Genomic DNA, 16,501 nt, shown 5'->3' with positions numbered 1-16,501 from the left:
ATCAGGATGACTTTTATTCTCTGTAATAATTGTGGTGCTTTAGTTTCAAGGCCAAGCATCTGGAGACTTAAAGCTTGTCCTATCTGTCTTCAGCTCGCTAGTTTAAAACAGGAGCTCAGCAAAGTAAAGCAGGAATTGAATGCACTTAAAGCAACTTCTAGGACTGCACAAAATCATACCAAATTCTCACCACTGCCTCAAAGGATAATACCACCTAAGAATAGATGGTTCACAGTAGGCTCAGGCAGGCTTCGTTATGTGACACAGAAGCATCCCACCTCAGAAGCATCCTACAGAATTCTTTTGCTCCACTACAGCACTGTAATGTTCCTGAAAATAAAACTGAGGCGAAAGAAAAAGCAAGGAAGGTGGAACAAAAAGATATGAAGGTACCCAAAGAGAAAAGACACCCCCAAATCACTAAAACCGCATCATCACCCTTGAAAACTATTTCCAGTACAGACAGATCTCTTACATCTTCTTCCTTAAAGACAGAAGCAAAGAATTCATTCAGTTTCTCTGCTATGGCCTTGTTCTCCCTGAGCCCCCCTTTTGCTCCTTCGTGAACTAACTGTCCCACGAATTCCCTCCAGGCTTTCTGCTTCTGATTGTACCTGAAAAGGTTGTTACTGTGAGATTTAGCCTCTAGAGCAAGTTTCTCTTCATATTTTCTTTTAGCCTTCTTTATTAATGCTTTGCATCTGACTTGCCAGTGCTTATGTTGCTGCTTATTTTCTTCATTTGGGTCCTTTTTCCATTCTTTGAAGGACAATCTTTTGGCTGTAATAGCCTCTTTTACTTCACTTTTTAACCACTGGCTGTCATTTTCTCTTCTTTCCACCTTTGCAAATATGTGGAATGCATTTGGACTGGGCTTCCAAGATAATCTTTTTGAATAATGTCCACGCCTGATTTAGTGTCCTAACCTTTGCAGTCGCCCTTTCAAAAATTAAATGCAGCTACTGTAGATTTCCTTTGTGAGTTCATCCCAGATAGTAGCTCAAACTTGATCATGTTATGATCACTGTTTCCCAGGGGACCCAATACCGCCACCTCTCGCACTATGCCCAGCATGCCACCAAGGACCAGATCCAAAATGGCTCTCCCTCTTGTCTGTTCCTGGACCAGCTGCTCCAAGAAGCAGTCATTTATTACATCAGAAATGTTATCTCCCCGACACTTCCTGATGTAACATTTATCTAGTCAATGCCGGGGTATTTGAAATCACCCAATATTATAGCGTTGCCCAATTTGCCAGCTTTTCTAATCTCTGTAAATATTTCTTCATCCATCTGTTTGTTCTGTCCCAGCAGATGGTAGTAAGACCTACAAGAATACTCCTTCCTTTCACAAATGGAATTTCTAACCATAATGATTCCACGTTGCTATCTGTGTCATGTGGAATGTTTATTTTGACTCAATTATGACTCAATTCCCTCTTTAACACAGAGCACAGTGCTGAATAAGGGATGCATATGTATATAGGGTAGTGGGAGTAGGAGGAGAGAGAGCAAATGAAAAGGGAAGAATGGAGAAGAAGAGGGAGAAACAGACAATAATTAAGGTGATTCTTCCATTGTCCTGTTGTGAATGCCTCTATGGAAAGAGTGGTATTGTAGGAGTCTAAGGCAGGAAGAGGCCAACTAAAACCAGGATCTTCAGTTTCTGCCAAAACCAAATCTGTGACTGAAATTGGTTGCTTGGTGTCGGCCAAAACGGAAGACAAAATTGGCCCCACCACTTCACCTGACCAAAAGGTGTCTCCAACCGGACTCACCTGCTGGTGGCAGCCCCCCTGCCAAACTGAACCCTCGGTGGCAGCCCCCTTACTAAAATCCCCTCCCCAGTGGCAGCCCCCGTGCAAAAAAAGCAGAAGCAGCCCCTTCCTGGGGATAACTAGTTGTCAGAGGGGAGTGGGAGCAGGAACGATCCTTATTTGCTCCTGTGCACAGGGCTGGTTCCTCCTTCAAAATGCCTTCCAAAACTGCTGCAGGAGATCCCAGCAACCATAGCGAGACTGGAACCAGAATAAGGAGTGACTGGAGCCTGGAACTGGCATAAGTGGAAAAGGATTTGATAAACCACCTTTCTGTGGTTACAATCAAAGCGGTATTTATGTTGTACCTGGGGCAATGGGGGGGGTTAGGTGACTTGCCCAGAGTCATAGGGAATCTGTGGTGAAACAGTGGGTTTCTGAGCCTATGAACTGTATTTTACTGAAAACATGTATTTCTCCGAAATGGCCAGCAGATGGTGATTGGTTTTTTTTTTTTTTTTAATGCTGTAGCAGAAGTAACAATTTGTTTTTTTTTTCTTTTTCCTGCCTAACTGTGAGGTAATTAGTCAGTTTGGAACTACAGGGGGAAAAGACCTCTCTGCTGAGACCCTGTGATCAGTTATATTCTGTAACCGGTGAGCAGCTATATTTCCTGTACTTTCCAGGCAGTATTCAGGTAAGCTTAGCCGAGATTGGGTGGCAGAGCCTGTGGTGGGAGGCAGGGCTGGTGGTTGTGAGGCGGGGCTAGTGCTGGGCAGACTTCTATGGTCTGTGCCCTGAAAATGGCAGAAACAAATCAAGGTAAAGTATACACAAAATGTAGCACATATGAGTTTATCTTGTTGGGCAGACTGGATGGACCGTGCAGGTTTTTTTCTGCCGTCATCTATATGTTACTATGTTTGTAGTTTATAATTAATCCTATTTCAGTTACCTGTTATTGTGTGCTTTTTTTGTTCCATCTGTTTTATAGTTTACTGTTCAATATTTTATGAGAATAAACGTAATTGTGTTTGTTTGCTGTTTGTCTGGACTGATAAAGAATCCTGGTGGTTTGTGTGTTGGGTCTGTGAGTGCTTTCCGGGAACTGTGGGACCCCTGGGAGTGTGGACCCAGTAACCTAGAAATCACTGGGGAATAATTTGAGATTAGGAGACTCACCCAGAGGTGGTTGTGATCCAGTTGGTGGGAGGAGGGTGCTAGTGTACAGCACGAGTGGCAGGTGCAGGCGGACCTGAGCTGTGCTGGGGATAGACCCTCCAGGTGGCCACAGGGTTAGCCCCAGGTGGGTGGGGTCACTATGCATTTCATGACAGAATCAAACCAGTTTCCCCTGGTTCTCAGGCTACTGCACTAACTATTAGGCTACTCCTCCACTCAATCTCAATATTACTGTTGGGAACTTCTGTGGCAGTCTCATAAGACTGCCACGGGAAGTCCCAGAAGCCTATTTGAAGGGGGAACACCATCAGACAGGAATGAGTGGGCTTTGTTCCTGCCCCTGAAGAGGCCACTGGGCCACAAGAGTTTAAGACAGGCACAGGGAGGGTGGGGTGGCAGACAATGATTGCAGGGAGAGGAGGAGAAGGAGTTTCAGTTTAAGTAAAAAATACACTGGAAGGGGGGTCACGTGATGCTGAAGGAGCAGTAGCCACGCTTTTGCACTGCTCTGCGATCCCTGCCCGATTCCCGCCCGATAGCGCCGACAAATAGCCCTGAAAACCGACTGACCTGACAAATTACGGCTGACTGGGAGTGCATGGACCAATATTTAGTGTCCATGTCGCCGGGAACAACCAGAAAGAGCGCTAAACCGGAGAAAGATAAAGCGGCTGGAACGAGTGGCGATTCCAAGATGGCGCCCGGAACACCGAGAAGTGAAGGGGAGTTTTCGGCCCGTCAATTATCACAGCTAGTAGCGGCGATGGAAACAGCGCTAGAACCTAAGTTCACATTGTTAAACGATCGCCTGGGAAAAGTGGATGAGCTGATGGCAACGCTGGTGAGCCGTACAACGGAGGTGGAAACGAGGGTGTCTGCGCTGGAGGACGTATGGCAGCAGTGTGGCCCAGAGGTGGAAAGCCTTAAAGACAAAATACAGCAGCATGTGGAAAAACTAGATGAGCTGGAAAACCGGGCTAGACGAAGTAATCTCCGCCTGGTGGGATTGCCAGAAACCATACCAGAGAAAAGTTTGAGCACAGTGCTGGAGGAATGGCTAGTCAAAGAATTTGCCTTATCGGACAGTCGTGGGCCGCTCTGCCTGGAGAGAGCGCACAGGATTGGGAGACAACATCCAAATATTCAACGCCCCAGAGTTGTTATTATAAAGGTACTGAACTATATTCATAAAGAAGAGATTATCCGGGGCTACCGTTTGAAACGGGAATCTCTGACATATGCTGGAGCACAAATAAGAATTTTTCAAGACTATTCAACTAGTTTACAAGAGAGAAGACGGAAGTTTCATCCAGTCTGTACCTTGCTAGTGGAAAGAAAGCAGCGCTTCATGTTGATATATCCAGCTACTTTAAAAATCCAACATGAGGGGAAATGGCTCCCGTTTGTATCTGACCAAGCAGCTATGCAGTTTATTAATAGAGAACTGAACTCAACTGGGACACCCACCTGAAAGTGAACATTGACCTGGCGGGTCAGTCGGGCATGTAAGATATTGTGTACTTGCAGAATGCAGGGGCAAAAATTGCAATGTTTTGAAGTTTGGGTTTGAGAAAGTTCATGGGAGAAAAGGGCAGTTGGAGGGTGGGGGTGGGGTGGGGATCACAGCATGTTGTGACTCAGGTGACATGGGAGTTTCACAGTTGTGGGTTCACGAAGGGGGGGAGAAAGAAGGGGGGGCGGGAGGGTGGGCAAAGCAAGGGGGGAATTTGAGGGGAACAAAGATGTTGGTAATGTTACATAGGAATTCGAACTTAGGGGAATGTACACGATATGTGGAATGGATGAGAAGGGAGGGTTCCGGGGTGGGGGCTGGGCACCCAGGAACCTTGGAAACATTGATATATCTAAGGAGGGTGGAGAGGGGATCCTGGGATCCGGGCTAGATGCTTCCGGTTAGATTAATATCATGGAATGTGGCTGGGATTGGCTCGCCTATAAAAAGAACAAAAATTTTAAATGCCTTGCAACGTCACACAGCTGCCATAGCATGTTTACAGGAGACAAAATTGTCTGAGGAGGAAAGTCAAAAGCTCAAACAAAGGTGGGTGGGGGAGTGTTTTTTCGCACCAGCAGATGGCCGTCGAGGAGGTGTGGCAATCCTGATCCACAAATCCCTGCAATGTAAGGCCAGAGTGGTAGCCCGGGACACACAAGGGAGGTATATCCTTATACATTTGAATATAATGGGACAAGAAATATTCTTGCTTAATATTTATGGCCCAAATGTATATGACCCTACATTTTTCCAACATATTATTCACTTGGGTCTTCAACACACTACAGCCCCCTGGCTCTTAGCAGGTGACTTTAATCAGGTGATGGATGGGAGATTAGATAGATCAGCGCCGTCAGCGGGGATAGCATTGAGTAGAGGTAAGGGTATACAGCATCTGTGTAGGACATTGAACCTAATTGATCCCTGGCGTTTAAGCAACCCCACTGCACGAGACTATACTCATCTCTCTCGGGCACATGGCACGTGGTCTAGGTTAGACTATATTCTAGTAGAGGGTAATCTATTTCCGCAAATTGTGACAGCAGAGATAGGGCCTATGGAGGTTTCAGACCACGCTATGATATGGGTGGAAATGGAGATAGGAGCGGGTAGATTTAGAGGGCAACAATGGAAATTTCCATCACATATTGTGGGGGAAGCACACTTTCAGGAACATCTTAGGCAGAAATGGCAGTTGTTTGCAGACACTAATATACAACATGAGGAAGACGCTCTTCTCTATTGGGAAACATCTAAGGCAGTTATGAGGGGGGAGGTTATCTCTTACATGTGTGCCAGGGCAAAGAGGTTAGCCCAGGGTATTGTCCAACTGGAACATAAATTTCAGGTAGCAAAACGAAAATACTTGGCGGCCCCCTCAACCAGAAATAGAGAAGAGATGGTATCGGCTCTTACAGCATTGAATTCACTCATTCATGAACGTACAAAAAAACAACTGTTTCATAGATCATTCACTTTTCACAGATTTGGTAATAAATCAGGGAAATTATTGGCTAGAGTAGTAAAGAGGTGGGGGGGTAACAGGTTCATCCCATCCTTGATAAAGCCAGATGGCACCCGTGAGACTCGACCGGGAGGGATAGTGCAGATCCTACATGATTTTTATGCATCCCTCTATAGTAACCCAAGTGAGCGGAGTGGACCGGACTTGGTAGATTATTTAGAAGATTCAGGCATCCCACAGTTAACGGAGGAGGTAAGAGATCGGTTGAACTCTCCTTTGAGCGCTACGGAAATTCAGAAAGTGGTTAAAGCGTTAAAAAGGGGTACGGCCCCAGGCCCGGATGGGTACACGGCAGAATATTATCAGTGTATGTTGCCGCAGTTGGGTGGAGCTCTGGTCTCTTTTTTTGATGCCTCGGTGGAGGGGGGAGGGGTTCCACGGCATTCCAACGAGGCGTGGATCACTTTGATACCGAAGCCGGGGAAAGATCCAGAACGCCCGGAATCATACAGACCGATTTCCCTCATCAATGTTGACCTTAAAATATTAGCTAGGGTGTTAGCAGAGAGGTTAAGTCCGCACATGGCCACATTGGTGGGAGAGGGGCAGGTGGGATTTGTGAAGGGTAGACATTCATCTATTAATGTACGTAAAGTTTGCATGGCCATAGCTTATAGTCGCATGTCACAAGAACCTTTGCTCTTGGTGAGTCTCGACGCAGAGAAGGCTTTCGATAAAGTACGTTGGGATTATCTGTTTGGAGTCTTAGAATATGTGGGCTTGAGAGGCTGGTTTGCACGTGCGATTGCTGCCTTGTATTTCCATCCTCAGGCCGCTATACTGGTAAACGGGACCCGCTCGGACAAGTTCCAGATAATGAGGGGAACGAGGCAGGGGTGCCCTCTTTCCCCGTTGTTGTTCCTGCTCTATCTGGAACCTTTGCTACGCACGATTCAAATAGACCCTGGGGTGGCGGGAGTTGAGATGCCCTCCCTCTCAGTAAAAACTTTGGCATTTGCAGATGATATCCTGCTGACTTTGACAAATCCTTGCAGGTCGCTGCAGGGCCTCCTGGATATTATTGGAGAATTTAGCTTCTTCTCGGGGTTTACCCTCAACTTACAGAAATCAGTGGCATTCCCAGTGCAGGGCTCGATTAGAGAGACGTGGGTGGGGGAATTTCCCCTTACCTGGTCTAGGGGGCCCTTAAAGTATCTGGGAGTATTAATCCCTGCGGACTTGTCAGATTTGTATAATATAAATGTTGAGCCGCTTCGGCGCAGCACTCAGCACACACTGCAGAGCTGGCATTCGTTTCCGTTATCCCTTATGGGGAGAATTGCATTATATAACATGATATTGATACCAAGATGGACTTATATGCTCCAAATGGTGCCGTTGTGTCTGTCACAAAAGGATGATCGGTGGGTAACACGACTGGTAGCAAGGTTTATATGGCAGGGTAAGAAGCCACGTATGCGAGCGGCCCAACTCTTTTTACCAAGAACAGGGGGGGGGGCTGGGGTTGTTGAGTATTAGACTCTTCTCAATTGCTAGTAACATGCGACACCTCACGGATTGGTTCCGGGGATCATCTTATTTTTCATGTACGGGAGCCGAGACGCAGCTGTTTGCCCCAGATCACTTTAGCGCCTGGTTGCATGCGACGCCGGGGAGTCTTCGGACTCCGCCGGCTTTTGCATCAATAGTGATGTCTCTGAGGAAAACTTGGAGGTGGGTCTGTAAGTTCTATGGTATATCTGCAGAATCCTCTCTGTTGCTGCCAATACAAGGTAATAGAGACTTCCTGCCGGGCATCAATTCAGAGGGATTTATTGGGTGGGGGAAAAAAAATTTACAATATTTATATCAATTATATGATTCGGAGGGCACTCTGAGGTGTTCGACAGAACTACAGTTGGAGTATGGGGTTAGGGGACTAAATTTTTTTTCTATGTTCCAGTTGCGCCACTATCTGAGATCTTTGCCAGCCATTACTTTGACAAAACAGGCGTGGGAGCAATTAGTTACCATATTGGGACTAGATGCACAATTAAGGGTTCCCCTTAAATATTATCATGTTTCATTGCGGGAACATTTGGGAGAGGTGGAATATGGTAAATTGGCCACCTGCTGGAATACAGAGCTAGCGATGAATCTTCAGAGGGAAACTGTAAAGGTCTGTCTTTTGGACACCAAAAGACTGACGGAGAATGTGACGTTGCAAGAAACACATTATAAATTTGTAATGAGGATGTATATTTCACCCCATAGAGCTCATAAGGCAGCAATGGGGACGGAGGACAGATGCAAGAAATGCGCTCAGTCCCCAGCTGACTTAGGACATATGTTTTGGAGGTGCCCAAAGATCCTGGGGTTTTGGCGCCAAGTTAGTCAGCATGTGTCTGGGCTATGGGGGGTAGTTTGGAGACCAGCTCCAGCACAGCTGTTTGAGAAGTTCAGAGTGTCACCATCCACTCCGCGGGGCCTTAAATGCTTCTTGAAAAAAACAGTCTTGGTTGGGAAGAAGTCGATTCTTCAACAGTGGATAACTGGGGATCCGCCTACACTGCAACAGTGGAGATCTAACATGATACACCTCTGCGCATTGGAGCGTAAGGGAATAGAAGATCTAGCCTCGACATCAGGAGATAGACTTTGCCAAGTTTGGTCCCCCTTTTGGGACTCATTGACTGCAGTAGCGCGTAGTAGAATTTTGAATTCCTAAGTGCGCTATGTGAGAAGTCTGGGGGGGGGAGGGGAGGGTGGGGGGAGTTGGGATATTCAAGGGAAGGGGAAAGGGGGGGTGGAGGGAGGGGGGGGGGGAAAGAAAATGTATTTGTACTGTTTTGTATTTGACCTGGCTGAGAAGATTTTAGTGATGTATGGAGTATTCCTCCAAGGGCAGTATTGTGTTTTGTTTCTCTTTGCAACAATAAACATATTTAAACATAAAAAAAAAATACACTGGAATTTTTGGCCAAAACTAAACCTGGATTTCGGGCTGGTTTTGGTGCTGACAATGTGTGTTTACACTGTTTTGCATCATAAAGGCTTTCAGTTGTATTTGGAGGAGCATTCGCAGGGACAGAAAGTAGATTTGCATTTTTAACTTTATGTGCATCTCTCTAGTGAATAATATAGCTCTATAAGAACATATGAATAGCCATACTAAGTCACACTAATGATCCATCTAACCCAGTATCTTGCTTCCAACAGTGGCCTATCCAGGTCACAAGTATCTGACAGAATCCCAGTTAGCAGCAACATTCCATGCTAACAATCCCAGGCAAGCAGTGGTTTCCCTATGTCTGTGTCAATAGCAGACTATGGTGCTTTTCCTCCAGGAACTTCACCAAACCTTTAAGCACAGATACGCTAACCACTGTTACCACATCCTCTGGTAGCTAGTTCCAGAGCTTAATGATTCTTTGAGTGAAAAAATATTTCTTCTTATTTGTTTTAAAAGTATTTACATGTAATTTCATTGAGTGTCCCTTGGTCTTCGTACTTTTTGAAAGAGTGAAAGATCAATTCACTACTACCCGTTCTACACCACTCAGGATTTTATAGACTCAATTCCCACAAATTCACTATACAATGTAAGCTTCCTCGTGAGCAGTGGACGCCATTTTACATGGCAACATGATTTGCCACCAGTTGCTTGGCCCCCTGAGGAAGCTTACATTGTATAGTGAAACGGTAAGCCCCGTTGGGCAAGATTGAAAAAGCTAAGTAACATTATCATTTGTTTCAGCAACGGTTTAGCATCACGATTCAGATCATTGCTTACAGGGAATAGTTAACCCCATATGTAGCCCTTATTCACACACAAGTGGAGCTTTTTGACCAGTGATAAAAACGGAGTCAAAACAATGCTGGCATTTGAGTGCATTCAGTACACTGCTGCCATATGGTGACTACTGAGGTCCTTTTCTCCACTTTAAACGGAAAAAAGAAAGATACATACTTGATGCCACACACTCTTTAATAAATTGGGTCAGTTAAGCTCATTTCAGCTTATTACCAGTACCACAGTTAACTCTTCTCTCGCTGAATTTTTGTCCAGTATTATCTGTAGCCAAAATTATAAAACCACTTTTCCAAGATTGCATGAAATAACTGTCTACATGTGTTTGGCACTGTGGTGAACTGCTGACTGCTCCGTTTGCGATTCCAGTATTTGATCATGAAGAAGTATAACCTACATAGAGTGGCAGGTGAAGCTCTGGCCATCTTGTTGGGCAGACTGGATGGACTGTGAAGGTCTTTTTCTGCCGACATTTACTATATAACTCTCAAGTGTATCCTACTCAGAGACCCTATTGCTTGTTCCTTCCAGTCTCTTAGGGATATCTCAATTCCCCTACAAACCCCTTCCTGCACTCTTTCAAGCATAATCAACATCTTTGGACTTTCTCACCTTCCACATGCTCTAACTGCAGGATGACGGCATCCTCACTGGTGTAATAGCACAGTAGAGTCACCATGAATGGCACACCCTGTGGAATAATCGTCTGTTGCTTTCGCCGCTCCAGCTGTGATTTGGGAAGACTCTGCAGAGAACAAAACAAAAACCAAATTCTATTCAAAAACCGACTTAAAACTGAACATGTGGAGAAAGTGACTGTACAGGACAAATTCCAGAGACGCTGCCAATGCACCTCATTCCTGCCCTAAACCACCCCCTGCAATTCAAGCTTCATTCCTGCCAGAGCATAGGGATCAGCCTTTGCTTCTAGTTTAACTATTTTATAAGCAATATTGTGGAAAAGTTGACAGAAAAGGTTTGAGGATGATAGAAAATGCACAAAACAGGGCAGACACCCTAGAAAGTGTGGATAACATGAGAAGGGATCTAGCAAAGATTGAGAATGGTCTACAAATTTGAAAGCTGAGATTTAATGCTAAAAAATACATGGCCATGCACGTGGCCTGCAAAACCCAAGGAGGCAGTAAAGTATAGGGAGTAAAGTACTTCTGTGCATGAAAGAAGAGCGGGGACCTAGGTGGATAGATAGAAAAGGAAATAACAAAAGCCAGCAAGATGCTTGGGTGTAGAGGGAGAGAAATGGCCAGCAGGAAAAAGGGAGGTGAAAATGCCTCTATATGTCTCTGGTGAGACCTCATTTAGAATATTGTGTACAATTCTGGAGACCGCACCTACAGAGAGACGAACAGGATGAAGTTGATCTAGAGGGTGGCTACTAAAATGGTAGAAAGGCAGGAGAGGGGAGATATGATAGAGACATTTAAATACCTATGCGGCATAAATGTACAGGAGAGTTAGTCTCTTTCAACTGAAGCTCTGGCATGAAGCTAGGATGAAGGTGAAATGGGATAGACTCAAAAGTAACCTGAGGAAATACTTCTTCACGGAAAGGAAGGTAGATTCTTTGGAACAGCCTCCTGGTGGAAGTGGTGGATACAAAAACTGTATCTGAAATCAAGAGAGCTTGGGACAAGTACATAGGATCTCTAACGGAGTGAAAGGGAGAGTAGATGGCAAGGATGAGCAGACTGGATAGGCAATATGGTCTTTCTGCCTTAATTTTCTCTGTTTCTAAGGAACTGGTAGCTACCTCAACCCCATCAGCAGGAATACTAAATTGACTATTTATACTCATTGTCTTACAGAGGAATTTAGGAAGATATAAATAAGGATATATGGGAGTACAAAATGCCGATAAACTACTCCAAGTGCTTCTATCTGAAAGACATGGGATTTTTACTAAGAAAAATTACTTAAAATAACTTAACTCCACCATGTAGGAGTATAAATAGTAAAGAATACAGGCTTCCACTTGTATATAGGTGTCCTGCTTCTTTATAGTGGGCCACTAGGTAGGTGAAGACACAGAGTTAGTATAAATATTGATGCAAAAGAAATAATGGCTTTATTTGATTTAGATGGGTATTTTTCCTTTCAAGAAGAAGCAACTATAAATACGACTCCACCACCGCCAACTCCAGGCTCCGCCCTTTCTGCCTCACCTCACCCCATGCTTGGAATAAACTCCCTGAGCCCATACACCAGGCCCCCTCCCTGCCCATCTTCAAATCCTTGCTCAAAGCCCACCTCTTCAATGTCGCCTTCAGCACCTAACCACTACACCTCTACTCAGGAAATCTAGACTGCCCCAACTTGACATTTCGTCCTTTAGATTGTAAGCTCCTTTGAGTAGGGACTGTCCTTCTTTGTTAAACTGTACAGCGCTGCGTAACCCTAGTAGCACTCTAGAAATGTTAAGTAGTAGTAACATCTTCCTTAAGGAGATAAAACTGGTAAGCTATTAATTGTCCCTAATTCAGAGACCTTATATATGTAGAAGTTACGATGAATAAGAAAACTAATTTCAAGAGGTACAGGCAAGACGTCTGGTGGGTTGGTCCTCACTAATCAGAAGAGCTTACCTGACAAGATACTTAAGTTCCACCTCAGTAAAAGGTAAAATGCTGTTGTAATGATTAACTTGTATGAGAGGAGACTTTTGGCTGGAGTTACTGAATTTTGAAGAGAACATCTTATGTCCTTGTCTACCCTCATAGACGTGACTATGTTTCTCTCTCAACTCTTATTTGAGAGAGGTGTGTGACCACCCTGAGAAGTGTGGGAGCTAATGCTAATGTAATTTTTCTGGGACAATGCCTTTTTCTTCCTTTTTCACCTGAACAGCATGCACATCTCTGGAACCTACACATGGGACACATATGCGAGTACACCGGACATCACATTACTTTTCCTCCAATGCAATTTTAAACTATTGGTGACTGCAGCACCATGGGTCTGTGGTTGGCGAAGTGCTACAACCGTGGACCAACTTTTGCATCTTCACGCAGAAGAAGCCTCCGAGTATAATGACGTGCTGTATTCAATCTTGTTTTGTAAGAGGGCCCCCTAGTGGAATTTAATGAGACCAATGCCATACATCTAAATTTTAAATGGAGTTTTGAGGACAAAACAGAAATGATTCCCACTGAGGTCAACATTTATCCACTCACATAGGGAGGATGTAGAGCAGCTGAAAATCTTGCAATATGGATACCTGCATAGATTTCCAGAATCTCTTATTATAACCAGTGACATTTTGCTTTGTGACCGACATCAGTGGTTGCCAGGCAAGTCACTAAAAGTCACCTGGACATTCTAGTCTTTTCCAGAAAGGAACAGTAGTTATAAAAGCAGTGCTATAATCAGAGGGAGGATCTGTTTTCAGAAGGACACTATCTGGATAATAAAGACTTGATTCACCTTTGAATAACTTCTAGGATGAAATGGCATGGACTGACTGCCTCACCTTTAGGATGAATGTTGCACCTGTGCATGGATCCTGGACTAACTGCACCTACAAAAAGGAGGAAAATAAAGGTCAGTGTGCAGCAGAATACTTTCCCAGTCAGGTAATTCTGAAATGTACTAGGATGCTATTATCAATGTTCCAATCTGGTGACTATTGAAGGCAGCACAGTTCATACAGTTATGAGGTTCATAACCAAAGGTTCATCTAGTCCAGTATCCTGTTTCCAATCTAAGTCATATGTACCTCAGAGAAACCCAGGATGCTAGGAATAATTAAGAAAGGGATGGTAAATAAGATTAAGAATACAAATAATGCCTCTATATCGCTCCATGGTGCGACCTCACCTTGAGTATTGTGTTCGGTTCTGGTCGCCATATCACAAAGGAGATATAGCGGAAGTACATAAGTACATAAGTAATGCCATACTGGGAAAAGACCAAGGGTCCATCGAGCCCAGCATCCTGTCCACGACAGCGGCCAATCCAGGCCAAGGGCACCTGGCAAACTTCCCAAACGTACAAACATTCTATACATGTTATTCCTGGAATTGTGGATTTTTCCCAAGTCCATTTAGTAGCGGTTTATGGACTTGTCCTTTAGGAAACCGTCCAACCCCTTTTAAACTCTGCTAAGCTAACCGCCTTCACCACTTTCTCCGGCAACGAATTCCAGAGTTTAATTACACGTTGGGTGAAGAAAAATTTTCTCCGATTTGTTTTAAATTTACTACACTGTAGTTTCATCGCATGCCCCCTAGTCCTAGTATTTTTGGAAAGCGTGAAATCCACCTGTTCCACTCCACTCATTATTTTATATACCTCTATCATGTCTCCCCTCAGCCGTCTCTTCTCCAAGCTGTATAGCCCTAGCCTCCTTAGTCTTTCTTCATAGGGAAGTTGTCCCATCCCCGCTATCATTTTAGTCGCCCTTCGCTGCACCTTTTCCAATTCTACTATATCTTTCTTGAGATGCGGCGACCAACCAAAACAATAAAGGGATTGAAGTCCTCTCATATGAAGAAAGGCTAAAGTGGCTAGGGCTCTTCAGCTTGGAAAGAGAGGTGGCTAAGAGGAGATATTATTAAGGTCTACAAAATCCTGAGTGGTGTAGAACGAGTAGAAGTTAATCCATTTTTTTTACTCATAAAGTACAAAGACCAGGGGATACAATTAAATTACAGGGAAATACTTTTAAAAACAAAATATGAGGAAATATTTTTTCACTCAGCGAATAGTTAAGCTCTGGAACTTTTGCCGGAGGATGTAGTAACAGCAGTTAGCGTGTCTGGGTTTAAAAAAGGTTTGGAGAAGTTCCTGGAGGAAAAGTAGTCTGTTATTGAGATGGACTGGATTAAGCCACTGATTGCCCTGAGATTGGTAGAATGGAATGTTGCTAATATTTGGGTTTCTGCAAGGTACTTGTGACCTGGATTGGCCACTGTTGCAAACAGGATACTAGGCTAGATGGACCACTGGTCTGACCCAGTATGGCTATTCTTATGTTCTGATCCCAAGGCAAGTAGTGGCTTCCCCCATGTCTCTCTCAATAACATACTATGGAATTTCCTTCCAGGAACTAGATACGCTAACCGCTGTAACCACATCCTCTGGCAATACGTTCCAAAGCTTAACTATTCAAATAAAATATTTTTTCACTCAATATTTTAAATATGCCACTATATAACTTCATGGAATGTTCCCTAGTCTTTGTGCTTTTTGAAAGAGTGAACAATTGATTCATATTTACCCATTGTCAGTGCTGCCATTTTGTGACTGCTGAAAGCAGCACAGTTCATACAGTTATGAGACGTATTAAGATGCTGTTATCAGTGCTGCCATCTAGTGATTGCAGAAGGTGATACAGATCAAGTGACATTTACGTTATTACTCCTGCTGCTTGTGTAGATGCTCGATTGGCTTCCTGGCTGAATACGATGTCAGAGTGTAAATTTTATTTTAGTTTTTTTTTTAATATTTACTAAGCTGTCTTTTCCTCTGTATATCAAAATTATTTGCAGTATAAAACAAAGGAAATACAAAAATAAAAAGAACAGAAAAACTAACCATCAGAAACGAACTTTAAAAACACAGGTCCCACTCCTAACTTTGAGGACCTTTTACTAAGCTGCATTAGGCGCTAATGAACACCTAACACAGCTTAAAATGGTGTACCATAGGCAGTGGTGTGCTGGAGCAGGCTCTCACAGGCTCGCAAGAGCCGGTTGTTAAGTTTTTAAGAATTTTGGGAGCCGGTTGTTAAAGTAGGGCCCTCCATGGCTACTTTAACAACTGGCTCCCAAAATGTGGACTTGGGCCCCCTGCTGATTTATCTTTTTTTGCTGGTGGGGATGCTGAGCCCCACCAGCCAAGTAAATAGACTACTGCTGCTCCACGCTCCTTGTTTCCAGCTCTGGGCAGCAGGCTGGGACTTCTCGAGCATGTGAGAGAAGTTCCAGCATGCTGCTCAGAGCAAGACGTTGGGAGTGGTGGCAGTCCATTTATTGGCTGCCAGCAAAGGTATGCCTAGCGTGCCTGCACAAAGGGATGGAGGAGAGAGAGGCAAGTGTTCCTCCCCCCACCCCCCCCCCCCCCCCACCCCCGGCCACCCCTGGCCCTTCCAAGTGCAGAGCTGGCTACGTCCGGAGAAACAGCCTGTTGTTAAAAATTTACCAGCACAACTCTGACCATAGGATACTCCCACATCGCAGGCTCCCCTCAACATTTTCTGGTTCAACTATATACTCTTGTTAGCCTCTATCTACTCTACTACTACTACTACTACTTAGCATTTCTATAGCGCTACAAGGGTTACGCAGCGCTGTACAAGTTAAAACATGGGGAAGGACAGTCCCTGCTCAAGAGAGCTTACAATCTAAAGGTAACAAGCTATGTAGTCAGTGTAGGTATCATGAATGGAGAAGGTGGTTAGGCGCCTATATCAAGTTTAAAATTAGACTTCTGGCTCTCAGTGACAACCAGTGAATATAGTCTCTCCACATTATCTAAAAAACATTGTTGCTGCTTTGCATCTCTCCACAGCCATAGTCTATCCATCTGCACCAACAACTATCACTCCAAAAGGAATATACTCCCGGGGTCAGCCAGGTCAGAAAATTGCTTTTGTCCCTACCAACCATGCCTGGATCAGGGGCAACAGAACACCTTTTTGGTTGCAGAGGCAAACACACAAATCTCTTACCTCGTTTCCAAGCTCTCTATACTTATGTTGTGTTGGGCATAATATTGGAGGGGCCAAGGACCTAGTAGCCCACTCCATTCCAC

The 16,501-nt window shown here is 44.4% G+C and overlaps 1 protein-coding gene across 6 annotated transcripts in view; it reads right to left on the bottom strand.

Annotated features, from left to right (window-relative positions):
• Window positions 1-16,501, bottom strand: part of RPS6KL1 (ribosomal protein S6 kinase like 1) — a 141,859-nt gene that overhangs the window by 65,150 nt on the left and 60,208 nt on the right. For all 6 annotated transcript variants that reach the window (XM_030215346.1, XM_030215342.1, XM_030215345.1 and 3 more), the window contains exons 5-6: window positions 13,218-13,265; window positions 10,343-10,475 (exon numbers count right to left, since the gene is read on the bottom strand). In XM_030215346.1, coding sequence (XP_030071206.1) covers window positions 10,343-10,475; window positions 13,218-13,265 — 181 coding nt within the window. The remainder of the gene's footprint in view (window positions 1-10,342; window positions 10,476-13,217; window positions 13,266-16,501) is intronic.

This window comes from Microcaecilia unicolor, chromosome 9, assembly GCF_901765095.1.
Source record: "Microcaecilia unicolor chromosome 9, aMicUni1.1, whole genome shotgun sequence".
NCBI lineage: Eukaryota > Metazoa > Chordata > Amphibia > Gymnophiona > Siphonopidae > Microcaecilia > Microcaecilia unicolor.
The sequence above is the reverse complement of the archived record's forward strand: the minus strand, read 5'-3'. Positions and strand labels throughout refer to the sequence as shown.